Here is a 14,849-nt window from a genome sequence, read left to right as displayed (position 1 = left end):
ACTGCTAAAATAGCATTCGAGATATGCTCGACATAGCTCGACATCTACGAACGTGTGTAAATTGCAGCAAAAAAAGGAATCAAAATGTGGATTTCATGAGTTGTAGTTTCGCGTCAGATTCATTTATCAGTCGCCTCAAAGCATACATCTTTGATTGCGTCTTTTATGTGCTTCCTCATATATCTCGATAATATTACATCTACACCCTCAAACCAAACAGGATTTTATCACACTTGCAATAAACCAAATGTTATTAATTCTTTTATCAGACAATATGAATGAGCACAAGCTACGTGTACGTTAGCCAGAAAACGTATCCCGTTTAAAACGGAATGGAGCAGGACGGACTCAAATAATCAACTCCTGTACCCTCACTTTCTCGTCATTCCCAACACCCCTTCTCCCCAGTGCTGCAAGGAGAAGATATGGAGAGAATCTCATTGACCTAGTTAGGGTCTACGCTCAGTCTCCACCAATAGAGAAATGGAGTAGAGGAAAGGGAGTGATAGAATAGAGTCCCTGCCTCTACTGTCATATATACTGCAGTGACATACAGTTAAACAGATTGTGTCCAACGTTTACTGCAGAACCATGAAAACAAGTCTTGGGTTTTTTTTTTTTTTCAGCCTCACTCCTTGTTTTTACTCTCCCTCCTTACTCACTTAAGGACAGTATGAGGTACATAAAAATATACATGTATTTGTATATGGCTGTGGACGTCAGAAATAAGTAGGCTTCGTCTTGAAAAACCGATGGCGTCTTTGATGTTGTTATTAAGATCTAGCAGTTCTGCGGTGCTGCGTTGAGGGGGCAAAGTCTTTAATAAAAGAAAATGCTACGCTGCAGTCCTGCTGTAGCTCTATATCTCTCCTTCTCTCTCTCTCTCTGTCTCTGTCCCTCTCTCTCTGTCTCTCTCTCTCTCTTTATGTGTGCTGTGTGATTGTGTGTGTGTGTGTGTTTATGGGCCAAAGTAATTAGTGGAGTGATATCCACTATTTGTAATCTAGGAGTTTTCCATTAAAATGGTCAAAATATGGCTTAGTATGTCCATAACCAAAGTCACTCCTAGAACTAAACAGAACTGAAATATGTGTCTCATTGCAGTAAAGGGTGAGGAATAGATCATGAATGTTCTTACTCAGCTCTAAGCCCCGTTTTGCAATTGTGGTCTAGTTTCTGCCTTTGAAGTGGAAAGCTCTGGAAAATTATAATTGCAGTGTTTTTATGCATTCAGATTGACAGATTGTTCAAACATCGCCAGCTGTGTTATTCCTGTGTTCTTGTTTCCTTGACGTGACGATCCCTGAGGTGGCTGTTTTCAGTCAGAACTGTCAGTTTTGAACCTCAAAAAATGGCTGGTGTGATTTTGAGGTTTAACAGACAATTTCCTAAGTAATATCTCAATCTCTAATTAGCATGCTTCATACACAGCCTTCACCACTGTTAAATTAGCTCTGAAAGTGTTTATATGATATCAGTCTGGAGCAGTTCCAATTTGGAATGGTTAATATAAAGTCTTTAAAAGTTGATGGACCAGTGATCATTTTTCTGTGTGCTTCCCCAAAACATGCCCAAGTACTTTCAACATTTGCCTGTTCATCATGTAATTTTAAAGGTATTAGAAGGTATCATTTTGAAACAAACTTGTAGCTCAAAAACATGTGAAGAAGTTGTAAATCTGTCTGCAAAGAAGGAACTTAAGTGTGTGCTTAATGAGGCAATAACAAATATGTACAATATTAAAAACTTTATTATCCTCTGTCCATATCGGTTTTTATAGCTCTGAATAAGATAAGATCAAACCCCAGCTAAAATTATCCACTAACTTCATTGGTTACATAAACTGTTGTCATGTTGGAGCACTAAATCTTATTTGTATAGACTGAGTAATATATGAAACTACATATTCAAAAACAAATTATACCTAAAACAGGGTTTGTTGTCCAGTGAAAGCGCCTGAAAACCTCTAGAATGATAACAAGACAGGTCTAAAAACAGAACTGAAAACAAGAAGTTGCAGTTCGGTTCACAGTCAGAGTTCAATCCAAAATAAATAAACTGAGTATGAATTAGTTTCCAAATCAAAGACAAAAGTAAACACGATGACATGCATTGCACAAAAAAAGGAACGAACTTTCGGTCATTAGCGCCCTGAGTTTCACACAGGTAGAGCGCACTAATAAATCCATCATTTCCCTTATTCAAAGAAACATGGCGCAGTCTACCCTGAAGATAGCGCCAGGCGTTAGTGTGAGTTAAATTTAAACCCGTCAGCGTGGTCTCGTTTCTCAGGCTGTCTCACACGGGACCTCTGCAGGAGCCGGAGTTTTATTCAGGGACTGTGACAGCGCTTTGGCACGGGGAGCAATGATGGGTCTCCTCCTTCCTTTGCCTTCTTAGCCTCATCGCAGCAAAAAGACCAGCGTCAAAAATACAGACCTTACATATAATGATGTAAGTGTTATTACAAGCCCAACCCTTTCTCATCTTGATGGACAAAGTTACTTCATAACTCTTGGCAGAGAACAAGTCGTATGACTCAGTCCCACATCCAGCAGTTTAGCCAACATCATTTAGGGTGAAAGAGGGGCATTAGGAGTGAAAGAATCATAAAATATTTAGATGCTAGTATTATAACTCCATGTTTGACACAAATCCATGGTTGTAACCATTTTGAAATTTGGGTTTTTATAGTTAGAGTGCTGGGCTGTACTTTGTGGGCCTTAAGAATGAATAGCGTACAGCCCATAGGATGAAGTTAGTTACAAATACTGGCATTTGAACCTGAGATTAAACAATATTTAATGAAGCTGCCATACACAGTAGTATAATAATTTGACTAGGGGTGAAGAGGTGAAGGGGATTACAACCAGCCAGAAGTTTTTCAGACGTTATGCCTTATTATGACATGTCACATACTTTGTCTTGGGCATTTCATAAAACTAAAGCTCAAATAATCAGGATCTGTACTAATTATTGCCATGAAGAGCAGTAGGAAGACATTGCAGTGTATCTGTTAAGAGCATGTCTATTTGAATGATCTGTTTCGCTATATCCAAATGACAGCGTGCGCTCTGTTATGGATTGATGGATAGCTGAAAAGAAAGAAAAGTGAACTAGCGTTAGACTGCGTTCTCAGACGGTAAATGCCATAGCTCTGTCAAAACTATGATTAGATAATGATAAGAGGAATCAAGCTGTCTCATATGTGAATAATGTCACTTCAAAAGACTCTGTTCTCCAGCCCGTTTCTTTTGAAAATAACGAATGCCATAATGCAAACCATTAATTATGAAAAATATGCTTATAAAATGTTCTGCTGTGAATATAGCATAATATTGTCCCCTGAAAGGATTCATTCTGAATTAGCTTAGAATTTCTTTCATAGAAAACAAAACAGTGTTCTAGTTATTCCAGATCATCATATGCTGCTTTCGCATAAAGCATGTTGTCTGGTTCTGTAGATCACACTACAACATCTATTACTCCTTGCAGCCGGCAGATGAAGATAAGTGCCCGTATTCTGCTGACTGTCACTTAGCGTATCAGCCTCTATATGCGGTTTGACATGGTGACCTGCTCATGCATTCTGCTCAGTCCCCGCTGCTCCTTGAGGTCGCTCTTGGGAACATGTGGGTGTCTCTAGCCATCTGTTATGATTTCAAATACCTCTTGTGACACCCAAAAGAAAAACCTGTCCCTTGGTCACCGCTGGTTTAAAAGATCATCTTGATGTATCCATTTAAGCCATACCATGTCACTGACAGCTTGGCTAGCGGGTCACCATCTGGGCTAATGAGCTAGCAAGTGTGGCTATCAGGATGGAGGCTCCATCTGAGTCACAGGGACAGAGAAAGCCAAAAATAAATGGTATTTTTTGCATGAACACATACGCGCGCGCACACACACACACGCACACACACACATAATTCCCCATCACTCATTTCTGAGGAGTGTTCTGAAATATATCGGGCAATATTTTAAAGAGCGATAACTGGCGTAAAATTTGATGTCAGGGTTAATTATATAATCCACTCTGGTGAGTGGGGTTAGATTTAACATCACATCAACGTTAATGTGAATCAGCAGGTACCAGCATCAGCATAATTATAAAAGTACCAGAAAACAGTACCATCCCCCGAGTGGTTGCAGCAATGGTTAATTGGTGCAAAATGACTGTGGAATGGACTGTGCAATGCCAGGAAGTTTGGCAGTGGGAAGCAGCTCTCATTTATCTGTGGCAATGGAAACAGGAGTAGGAGCAGTGTGTTTTAATACGGGCACCATATTATAACCTATGCTCTCTACGCTGTTTTAAACTACCAAGCTGATTTAAGAGAAGTATTACTTGTGATCTTGTCTTCTCTGCAGACATTGATTTGTTGTCTAAAAACACGCCAGAATACTTTGACAAGTTGAAAGTTGCAGCTGAACTAAACTAAAGTCTTGGATACGTTTCATAGTCGGGCAGCCGTGGTCTCGAGGTTGCCGGTTCAATTCCCAGGACCAATATCCATGGCTGTGTGCCCTTGGGCAAGGCTTAACCCCTGGGCGCAAGGAATGCCACCCACCGCTCCTGCGTCTGGTGGGTGGGTGTGTGTGTGTGTTCACTACTGGTGTGTTGAATGGGTTAAATGTAGAGGACAAATTCACTGTTCACTGTGTGTGTGTGATCACAGAGATAGTTGGATTTTTTCCTTGTAATATAAATTCTAGAAACAGTCAAATATTCTAAACAGGTCCTCAGTGAGTATTGCTGTTTTCCTTGGCAGTGATCAAATATGAGTATTTGCTGTACATTTTACCAGCTGTCCATTGCCAGCAGGCTGCCCTGATAGCCTGAGTGTGTGCCCCACCCCCTCTCTAGAGACTGACAATGGGGGAACCCTTTGACCTAGAGGCAAGAGATTGTGTGTGAGTACATATGTGTTATGGAGGCATGGGCGGGCTTTGATGGGATGGAGAACTGACAGCCTGCCTCTCATTAACCAGCTGGGAGCAGAACTCACACACACACACACACACACAAGCACGCACACTCTTTCAAATCTCCAGAGGAATAAGGTCTCTCGAGTCCCCGGTGTGTAATCTGACAAAAAAAAAGAAGTCTTTTGTGTGCTGTTCCTGCAGTGACAGACTGTGGAAGATAAACCTAATGGGAGTTTGTAGGGACAGTGCTGGGCCAGGGGACGAGGTCCACACACTGCCTCAGCAGAGTTAGTGGCAGAGATTAAAAGCTTAGGCACACTCCATCTCTCATAACAACAGCAGATAACCTTTATCAACTTAAACATACATCCTACAGTGACTAGCTAGGGATCATATTTCAGCGTTAAGGATGTAATTTGCTGTTGATGACTTCCCCGATATGTTTTCATGGTCTGCTTCTCCTTAGCAAGATGCTTAATTTATGAGGCATTGAAGACTAGTGAGCAAGTTAGCCACGTCTAATATTCATATACAGGTATATTCAGCTTTGATGTTCATTGTCACTTGAAAAATTATGTTCATTTTAAGTGTCGCTTGAACTCATGAATTTGTTTTTTCGGTGCTTTGCAGGAAGTTAAGAAGATATGCTGATGATCGTGCCAGACTTGTTTTTCTTTCTTTTTTTTTGTTCTGGAATTCTCACCTACCTCTCACTGAACAGTTCAGAAGCACCAGACAGTATGGCCTTCAGGCAGGTCACATTAAAGCAGTGCTTACGTTGTCCCTTTAGGATTGTTTCATTTCTAGTGGCAGACCAGGAAAGGAAACGGTCAGAGCATATGAAGTTAATTTCCAAGAAAAACTGTGACTCTTTTCCGTATTTAAACCGCTGCGTAGCCGCAGGCTGTTGAAGAATGCCACAGGTTTGTGATATTTGAAAAGGATGTATGGTGGCAGGCTTCTCCAGATTGTATGAGGGGGATATATTAGCTGTGACAGACGTAGTGGAGTGTGTTAAGCGTCTTAGGGCTGCCATTGTCACAGCCGTACCCGTCTCAGCTGATTCCTGCCGTCTGCTTCAGCCTCCGGGCAGACACATAACACACGCTGGACTGGCTCGACTGACACATTAAGCATGTTTTATGGGATTAGAGGAAAAAAAAAAAAAACTGTCCCCAGCTTTTCAAACATATATATAATGCAGAACTTGCTTTTGTTGGGTGCACTTTTTCAGATGTAATTTAGGGATGACATTTTTTAAAGTATGCCAAATTTGTATATTTGTGACAAGCATGCTGAAATTTTAGAAACCAAAGAGTGTCGTATTTTCTGTAATATCATAGATTAGGGGTCCCTAAAGGACCTTTCAGCTTTGCCTTCATCGCTTAAAAACGATCATATTTTTCCCTGGGAAATATTCTTCAGCCGGAGAGCGTAGTTGTCGGCTGAAAATTAGCAGGACTTTGGTTCTTCCAGACTGGATTGGGGCGCTTCCACCACCGGTAGTTTCTATAATGTATGAGTTACAGTATGTATTATGTACCTAATTATCTGTACTTGAAATATTCTTATGTTGAATTTATTAATGCTTCATGACGTTATGTAGTGCTTTTTATCAGTTCCCATTGGCACTGGGAATAAACGTAGGAGCAAGCAAGCAGGGAATAAGAGGTTTGTCAGACGTAGTTTCCTCATATTGAACTGGCCTCTCCTATGGGCATACCACTTCCTATCAACAGCTAAATTAGCAATGTTCCCAATCCCCTATCAAACTCTCCCCAGGGTGCATCACTCTCACTACCTCTCAGGCTAGAGTTTAACCTCTGCTACCTAAAGCAACAGACAAGACGAATGAGTGTAGTAATACTACTGGAAGAAACTGAGTCCAGCGTGAACGTTTGACTTACCTGTTGTTAGCCACAGGCGTAACTCTTTTCAGAAAACCTGAAATAGCCTCACTGTAAAAATGAACATGGTAATATTGTGCCTTTTAGAAAGAAGAATACCTCCCAACTCTGTTCATACTTTTGTTCTATTTCTCCTTTTGTTCTGTTTTATTTTCTTTTCCCTTCAAAATCAGCTTCTCTTCCTCTAATCTCCAGCCCACCGATAAGCTGGCAGTGAGTGACAGCGGAAGCACAGGTTTAGTCATCGGTGATTCAGTGCGAGTACAGGGAGCATGACTGTTTTATTGGTGTGTGGTGGGAGACTACTCAACCGTGTGTGTGTGAAAACCTGCACGGGCACTACGAGGATACAGTCACTGTTTAACGACCCTGCTGAAGGGCATGCTTCTCACACACAAACACACACACACACACACACACACACACGCACTTGTATTACTGTTTGAAAACACTGTATGGGTCATAATTTGTTTAACTGATATTGAGCTCTGTGCAGTACTATAATTGTTATAGTTAATTGTTACTTTTCATTGCTGAAAACATTGTACAGTTCTTATTAGTGCCTAGATTGCCACAGTTAGCTTTACTATTAAGCAATTAGCACATAGACTATATGCTCTCTGTTTTGTAGAATGAGTCCCTTGAGAATTGGGACACCAGTAACAACAGACAATGCAGTGTATCATCCACTCTTAGAAACTGGGTGTGAAACAGTACTCGTGAAAGAGTAACTATCTCAATGTGACCTCATAGCCCAGCAGTTCCTTATTGAATGGTTGTTTATTGGGAGATGGGTATACATCAGTGACAAATATTGTGTTCCAGATATGCTAATTATTTACTCCTGTCTTTTGTTTCCCTGTTTGGTGAGTGGTGAGGATTCATCACAAAGATCTTTTCAAGTTCAAACCGGTCTGTCTCTAAACAAACTTAGCTCACTTTGTTTTAATCATTGAGGGGCTGTATTACCTTGATGTCTTTGTTTGGCTTTCAAATAGAATTTTAACTTTCACATTGCTGATTTATGATATGTCTTCTAAAGCTTTTGATAATCAGCTTCTAAACGTGGAGTCATACTGAAAAGACAGATTGCATTTTGTGCAGACTCATTACTGAGATCCCATTTGTAGCATATTAAACCATGTTTTCATCTGTGGATGATTCAATAATGTTTAAAAGATGAATGCTGTGTTTCCTCCTTCATTTGTTCATGATAACTGCAGTGCTGATGCCAGCTCTGTAATGAACTGGTCCACACAATACTCTCAGGCCTTTTCCCGGTTAGTAGAGTTCGTAGTCAGGAGCCAGGCTGTGTATTTGGGTTATTGATTGAATGATAAGGACATTCCTGGGTGACTGATGAAAAAGCAGTTGATGACCATCATAGAAGATCACAATTTTTAGTGAAAACCTTGGTAACCAAGGTGACCTGAACTTGTCCCAGGTTCATTTAAGAAAAGAAAATATGCGTTAACATAGGGAATTCCAGCTGACTCATGGACAGATTGAGAAATCTCCTTCGCACTTAAGCCAATTTCTCACTCAAATTTCTCTTTTTTTTTTTATTTAAAATGCACTTTTGATAGCTCCTCAAAACACTGTGCTTTGAATAACAGACTTCCCACACGTGCACTTTATGAGCTAATTATCCTTTAATTCATCTCATATTAACATGTAGTTCAGAGGGTATTAGGCGATTGTGGGACAACTAGGGATTACTGTGTCTTTGTAAATCAACAGCTTGCTCATTATCCAAGAGTCTTACACACTTTATCACACAAATCCATTTAATTAAAAGATATTTCATTCAATGTTCAGTCCATTTCCACTCTCTGTACACCAAATGGCACTGATCTGGCCAGCTCGGAGAGCAGCTGGTTGCTAAGCAATGCCAGTTTAGGCAGTTAGAATCGTTGCAGTGGAGGCAAAGTTAAAGCCGAAGAAGTGGGGGGGGGGGGGGGGGGGGGGGGGGGGGGGGGGCAGGTTTTTGGGTGCATGGTACCCATGTGGATGCACAGAGAGCTTTGTCTGGATTGGGTGAAAAGCATTGTATGCCAGCAAGGGCCTGTGTGAGACCTCTTTTGTCTAAAGACTCTTTATTTTGTGAGGGCGGCAAACTGTCATCTGAGTGAGAGCACTGGAGAGGAACAGCAAAGCTTTGACCTCCAGTTGTTTAGGGATGTGGCTTAGCTGCAACTTGCTTGCAGCATTTTACATGTAACACAATTGTACCAGCGAGTTTCTCCCTCAGGAGAGGGGCCACACCATACTGAAAGAACAATCCACAGTTGTATCCATCATTCACAGTGCATTTTTCAGTTCTTCTTTTCAGTAAAATTGGGTTGAAAAATGACACAGAGCATCTCTGTCACTCAGTAGAACATTTTACATGAATTTTCTTTAATATAAAAAATCAGTGAAAGTGAACTGATGTTGACAGAATGCTTTTTGTGACTCAAATGCTTTCTGCTATTCCTCTGTTATGATCTAAGTGGATTATTTATACTGTTACAGATTTACTTGCTTTAAGTGTTTTCAGCAAAGAATTGATTGTTGTGGTTTGTAGGACTATGGGTACAGTTTAGATTTTCTCTGACAGTAGAATTGCTCTCTTATGTACAGTAGTAATGGTTTATGCCAAGAGACAGGGCTTAATCACCCAGAGTCATGGCAACATGGATGGTGCTGTAAACAAAGCCATTTCCATTAATCTTTTCCACAAAACCCCAAAGAAGCTTTGTTGTTGCAGAGGCAGAACTAATTTGCACCTCGGATTGTTACTAGCCTTCTGTACAACATAAATGCAATGCTTCTAGAGTTAAAAAATGCAGAGTTATTTGAAATCTTTAATGACAGGCACTACTCTCTTAGCTACCTCTGTAAACAAGCACTTTAATTAAGAGAAATGGTGCTTTCAGTTGTAAGCAGCTGAAGTGTTAATAAGCGGTAAGTTACGCATAACCAAGTCAAACATCACATTAGAGACAGACATCAAATATACATCAGCACTGGGGATCACATCGTAGTACACAGTATTAAGAAAGGCAAACAGTCAGTTTTAGATGTGTGACATTGAGCTGACCTTTGATAACATCTGTGGGCCTAAGAGACTGCAGCAGTGCGCACCGACCTGCAGGCGCTGAGGGGAGAGTCAGACAGTCAGTCACTGTACAGTTCTGTCCGGAATACTACTGCTCATTTGGTTCGTTTCCACTCAGTTTTAGAGTTGATGAATATATTTAGTCTTTGTACTTGTTGTCATTGTCTTTCTCTTTACATTTTCTCAAAAGATTATGTCAGACTTAAGTTCTGAAATTCGAGAATCGTAGTGAGCTCAGACCGTGAGTTAAAGAGGTACAAGGGACTCTGAGCTGCTGTGATTAATATGGAAGAAAAAAAAAAAAACCCCACAGCCAGGCAGATTTGAATGACGAATGTTCTCTTTTTGTTTGCGTGCCTTGCGCATGTGTTGAGCAGTCTGAGTGAAAATGTGAAGAGTGTGCTGTCTTCACAGAGAGCTGGTGCACAAGGTGACAGATGAGTGACTCAGATCTTAGGCAGGTCTGAGGGGAATATTCTGGAACTGAGACAGATGCGTGTGACTAGTGCTTTATGCACATAATGGAAGAGCATTGGCATATCAACCGAAGTCATGCTACTGTGCTTTACTCAGCTAATCTAGGTCCAGCAGGCCAAGTCAATAACCTGTCCCAACCTGCATTTATTGATTGGGGGGGAAAAAAACAATGTTTTATTCTGACTACCGCCCCTAGTTTGATTCAGAAGAGACTGCTGTTAAGCTAATTGACTTTAGCTGCTTGACTTGGTCAGTGCCAGGCAGGATAAGACAGCCTGATGAGCCATTCAAGGGCTACCGTAAAGCCCTTACTGCTTCATAGTTAGTGGTTTGTTGCAGGTCGGCTATGTATTGGGGGTTGGGATTAGATTGGTCTGAGATTGTAACTGCTTGTCTGGGTAAGAGGAGGCTGCTCTGAAACAGTGCCAGACACAGGGATTAGCAGAATGTGGTTAGATTGTGATTAACTAAACCCAGATGAGTAGCCACTGCTAAACCTGTATGTCATATGGCCATGTCTTCTCTTCTCTTCTCTTCTCTTCTCTTCTCTTCTCTTCTCTTCTCTTCTCTTCTCTTCTCTTCTCTTCTCTTCTCTTTGTGTGTACATCTAATCTATCGTGTTTCATTCAAGTTCATACTGTTAAACTCCCCATCCTCCTTGTGTTGTGTATTTTCCTGTTTTTCAGCTCAAGCACTCATGAGACACATTACGCTTGACTGCATTGTCTCAGATTTCAGCACAAAACAACCTTACCTGTCCTTGTGTGTGTGTGTGTGTGTGTGTCTTTAATTCTGGCCCTGTCAGCGGGTCACACTGACTCTATTACAGAGGCAACCATTAAGAACATCACGTATCTCCCAGCTGACAGTATACGCTGCAACGCTTTGGAATCCACTGCTGGGAGCCTTCATTTTTACTTAATACAGCTTTAACTTTGAATTTTACTTCAGGGATGATTTATTAACGAAATAGCTTTGATGTTCTGACACACAAAAATAATGTACCTCCAATCAACACTGATTTGCTAGAAAGGAAGATGTTTACTTTACTGAAACTGTCATGAGCAAAATATCAAACAGAGCATATCATTAGCTGTGAAGGGGAGAGACAGAGCAACAGATAAGCGAAAGAGAACATGAGAGAGAGAGAGAGAGAGAGAGAGAGAGAGAATGATGAACAGACATGTTGATCCATCTTGGAAAATACCTCCTCAGTTTCAGTCTTTGTCTTTGACAAGGCTTTTTGTTCAAGGCTGTTTTCTTTGATGCCTCGAAAGGGCTGAGAGGGAGTATCTCAGGTTTTGTTTATAGATTTCTCACAGCTGCACTATAATGTTTTTAACTCTCTCTCTGTGTGTGTGTGTGTGTGTGTGTGAGTGTGTGTGTGTGTACTTGCATCATTACGTGTTGATGTCTAAGATTTCACTCGTGTGCCATCCCGTGCACTGGGGACGGGGCTCTGTAAAGAGCATCTGTGTTTGTACTGAACTCCGTTAGCAAACATCCATCTCACTGTTTCAGTTCACATCAGAGCCACTGGACTCTGGAATCCTTTCAACACATTATCATCATACTCACTGTCAGCGTGAGTCAGCAGCAGGTTTTGTCGCTGAATTTTGTTTGTCTGAATTCGATTACCTTTAAGCAGTGTAGTCAGAAGAGCTGCAAGCGATGGTTTCATCTTCAACAATTAGATATCTCTCTGTGTGACCACATGAACATTGTCCAAATTCTTAGGGGTAAGGTATTTCACACTTGGTCTATGTGATGTCTGTGTGTCATCTTTGAGAGTAAACCGTGGGAATCTAATCAGTTTAGCTGGAGGAACAGGATGTTGTGTCATTTCATGGAAGTGTTATGAGAGGTATCTTGTCATAACTCGCTATTCTGGTCTCTGTCTGTTTTCCACGAGGGCTTGGAAACCGTACTAACCCGAAAGGAAGACATTAAAGAGTGTAGCAAACCAGTCAACATTTCTGTAAATCTGTGATTTTTGTAAGCACAGAGCTGTAGTTACTTCCTTGACTGTGACGTCTTCCGCAGTCTCATGTTTACTGCTGTGTTTTGGTTCTGTAACTAGGTGGGGTCACTTCCCACCGAACACTCAAGAGAACAGACATTTCCAATGAGTCCATGTCCCTCCCAGTTCTAAAGAGGTCCCTCTCCCACTTTCCATGTATCTTGCCATAAATGATCCCAGGCCAACGGCACCTCTATTTTAACGCTCTGTGCCCTGCTGTGGTGAAGAACCTGTGCACTGCCAGAGCTAAGCTAGCATAACTACAGCGATAAAGGGGAGTGCTGTGTAGCTTCAATGCTATATGCAGGACCTGCAGGTGTTGTTGTATATCAGTTAAATCACGTTATGTATGAGTGAAACACAAGGCTGTTTTAGTATGAGCTGTATTATGCTATGCTGGTCATGTGATGTATGTCAGGGTGTTGTGGTATATATATGTGTGTGTGTGTGTGTGTGTGTGTGTGTGCATTAGTGGTAGGATCCTCAGGTTGTGCTTCCTAAAAAGGATCAAGTACAGAAATGAACATCAGGAGCCTTAAAATAACCCCCCACAGTCTTTTCCTGGAACAGAGGAAAAGCACTGCTCACCATGTCTCTCTCTCTCTCTCTCTCTCTCTCTCTCTCTCTCTCTCTCTCTCTCTCTCTCACTTTTAATATGCCACATGGCATATGGGGAATTACCCATCTCCTGGATGACCAGAGCAGTGTGTGCGTATGCGCGCGCACGTGTGTGTGTGTGCGTGTGTGTGTGTATGTATGTATGTGTGAGAGTGTGTATGTGCATCTGTTTGATGTGTCTGTGTTTCAGCACACAGGTACACACTATATTTGGTTATGCAGTTACTGTTCACCTAATGTATGTATATATGTATATTTGTATATATGTATATTTGTATGTGTGTATATGTGTGCGTCTAAATGTGACAGGTCTTACACAAGAGAGGATGGAGTTACTGCTTCTGTATTTTATGGGTTGTCTCACATGTCTGTCACTGACACACATGTGGACACAATTGATCCAGGCTTTCACACTGCAGCATACGTTACAGCAGATTCTCTGCTATAAAAACTTGGGAGAACCTAAGTGCTTTTGTTTTTATATAACTGATTTGTCCTCATTAAAGAATAGATTATTTGTTTACTTGTCATGTTTTTGCTAATCATATTTAAGGGATGAGAGCGAGAGAGAGGGTAACAGCCATATATACATACATATGCATAATTGCATATCAGTCAGTATCATGCCATTTTTATAGAAAAGGACAATCATATTCCCCCTGGAGGGACTGAATGGCCAGTATCCTGGGAGAGGGATTTTGAAAGAAATGATTGCTACATGTATGTTTGTCAGATTAACATGTGGTCAGCAAAACCCTCGATGCGTGTGGTTATGTAACATTTCATCGCAGGTTTAGGTCACGGAGGTCTTCAGTAGTGCCTCTGAGGGCATCTGTTTGCGTACTTTGTCCAGGATGTTGATGTCTCTATGTTTGTATTAATGACTCCTCATTCATTTGGTGGTTTATGTTTATTATGTAATGAAAGCCATAGTATAATCTATAGCGGAATCCCTCCAGATATTTATAGTTTTATTTGATCACCCAAAACAGTGAAAAATGATCTTTTATTCAAGCAAATTTCAGGTCTCCTGTGTCAAAATATTTCATACTGTTGTAACTGCAGTCATACCTAGTGTGTGTGTGTTACAAACACATTTCCTGGCTGTTCTCTGATGAATTCTTTCCCCTCCCTCTCTCTTTTCTCTTAGACTGCACTGAGGAGACGGGGAAGTAGGGAAACCTTCAAGGACAAAAAGTCTCTAACTCAGGTTTGTCAGGTTGCTGCTTGTAACTACACACAAACACACAGGTGCACGCACGTGCACACACACACACACACACACACACACACACACACACACACACACACAGACACACACACACACACACACAGTGTTCTCTTATCCTTGGGAACACTACACTCCAGTGAACAACAGCATCTACTTGATGTCAGAAGGCAACAGCTTCCTTCATGGCATCAAATAATATTTGGCGGCAGTATATGTCTTCTTCACTTTCTCTGTAAAAACACAAACAGAAATGTAAAGATTATGCAGCAATGGGAATTCCCATAGAAAAAAAAAAGATAGCAAAAGTAGTTGTATCTAAAATACACCAGATATCACTACCATTTAACTACCATTTAAATGACTAAATTGTTTGTGTAAATAAGCATGTCTTTAGTTGGGAGAGAGTGTCTTCTTTTCTCTAAAGCACACCACCTGTCTTTATCCTTTAGAAATTTAAATATGTATATATTAAATACGTATTTAAATATGTTACAAATGTATGTTATGCAAATAGTACAATAACTAGCCATTAGTAATGTTAACCAATTTTCCTCACTCTCTGCCTTT

General features: G+C 40.9%; 1 protein-coding gene across 1 annotated transcript in view; it reads left to right on the top strand.

The window, feature by feature from the left end:
* mtcl1 (microtubule crosslinking factor 1) overlaps positions 1 to 14,849 on the top strand; it is a 38,532-nt gene that overhangs the window by 6,534 nt on the left and 17,149 nt on the right. The window contains exon 4 of the mRNA XM_030774675.1: positions 14,202 to 14,261. Coding sequence (XP_030630535.1) covers positions 14,202 to 14,261 — 60 coding nt within the window. The remainder of the gene's footprint in view (positions 1 to 14,201; positions 14,262 to 14,849) is intronic.

This window comes from Chanos chanos, chromosome 5 (assembly GCF_902362185.1).
Source record: "Chanos chanos chromosome 5, fChaCha1.1, whole genome shotgun sequence".
Lineage (NCBI taxonomy): Eukaryota > Metazoa > Chordata > Actinopteri > Gonorynchiformes > Chanidae > Chanos > Chanos chanos.
The sequence above is the reverse complement of the archived record's forward strand: the minus strand, read 5'-3'. Positions and strand labels throughout refer to the sequence as shown.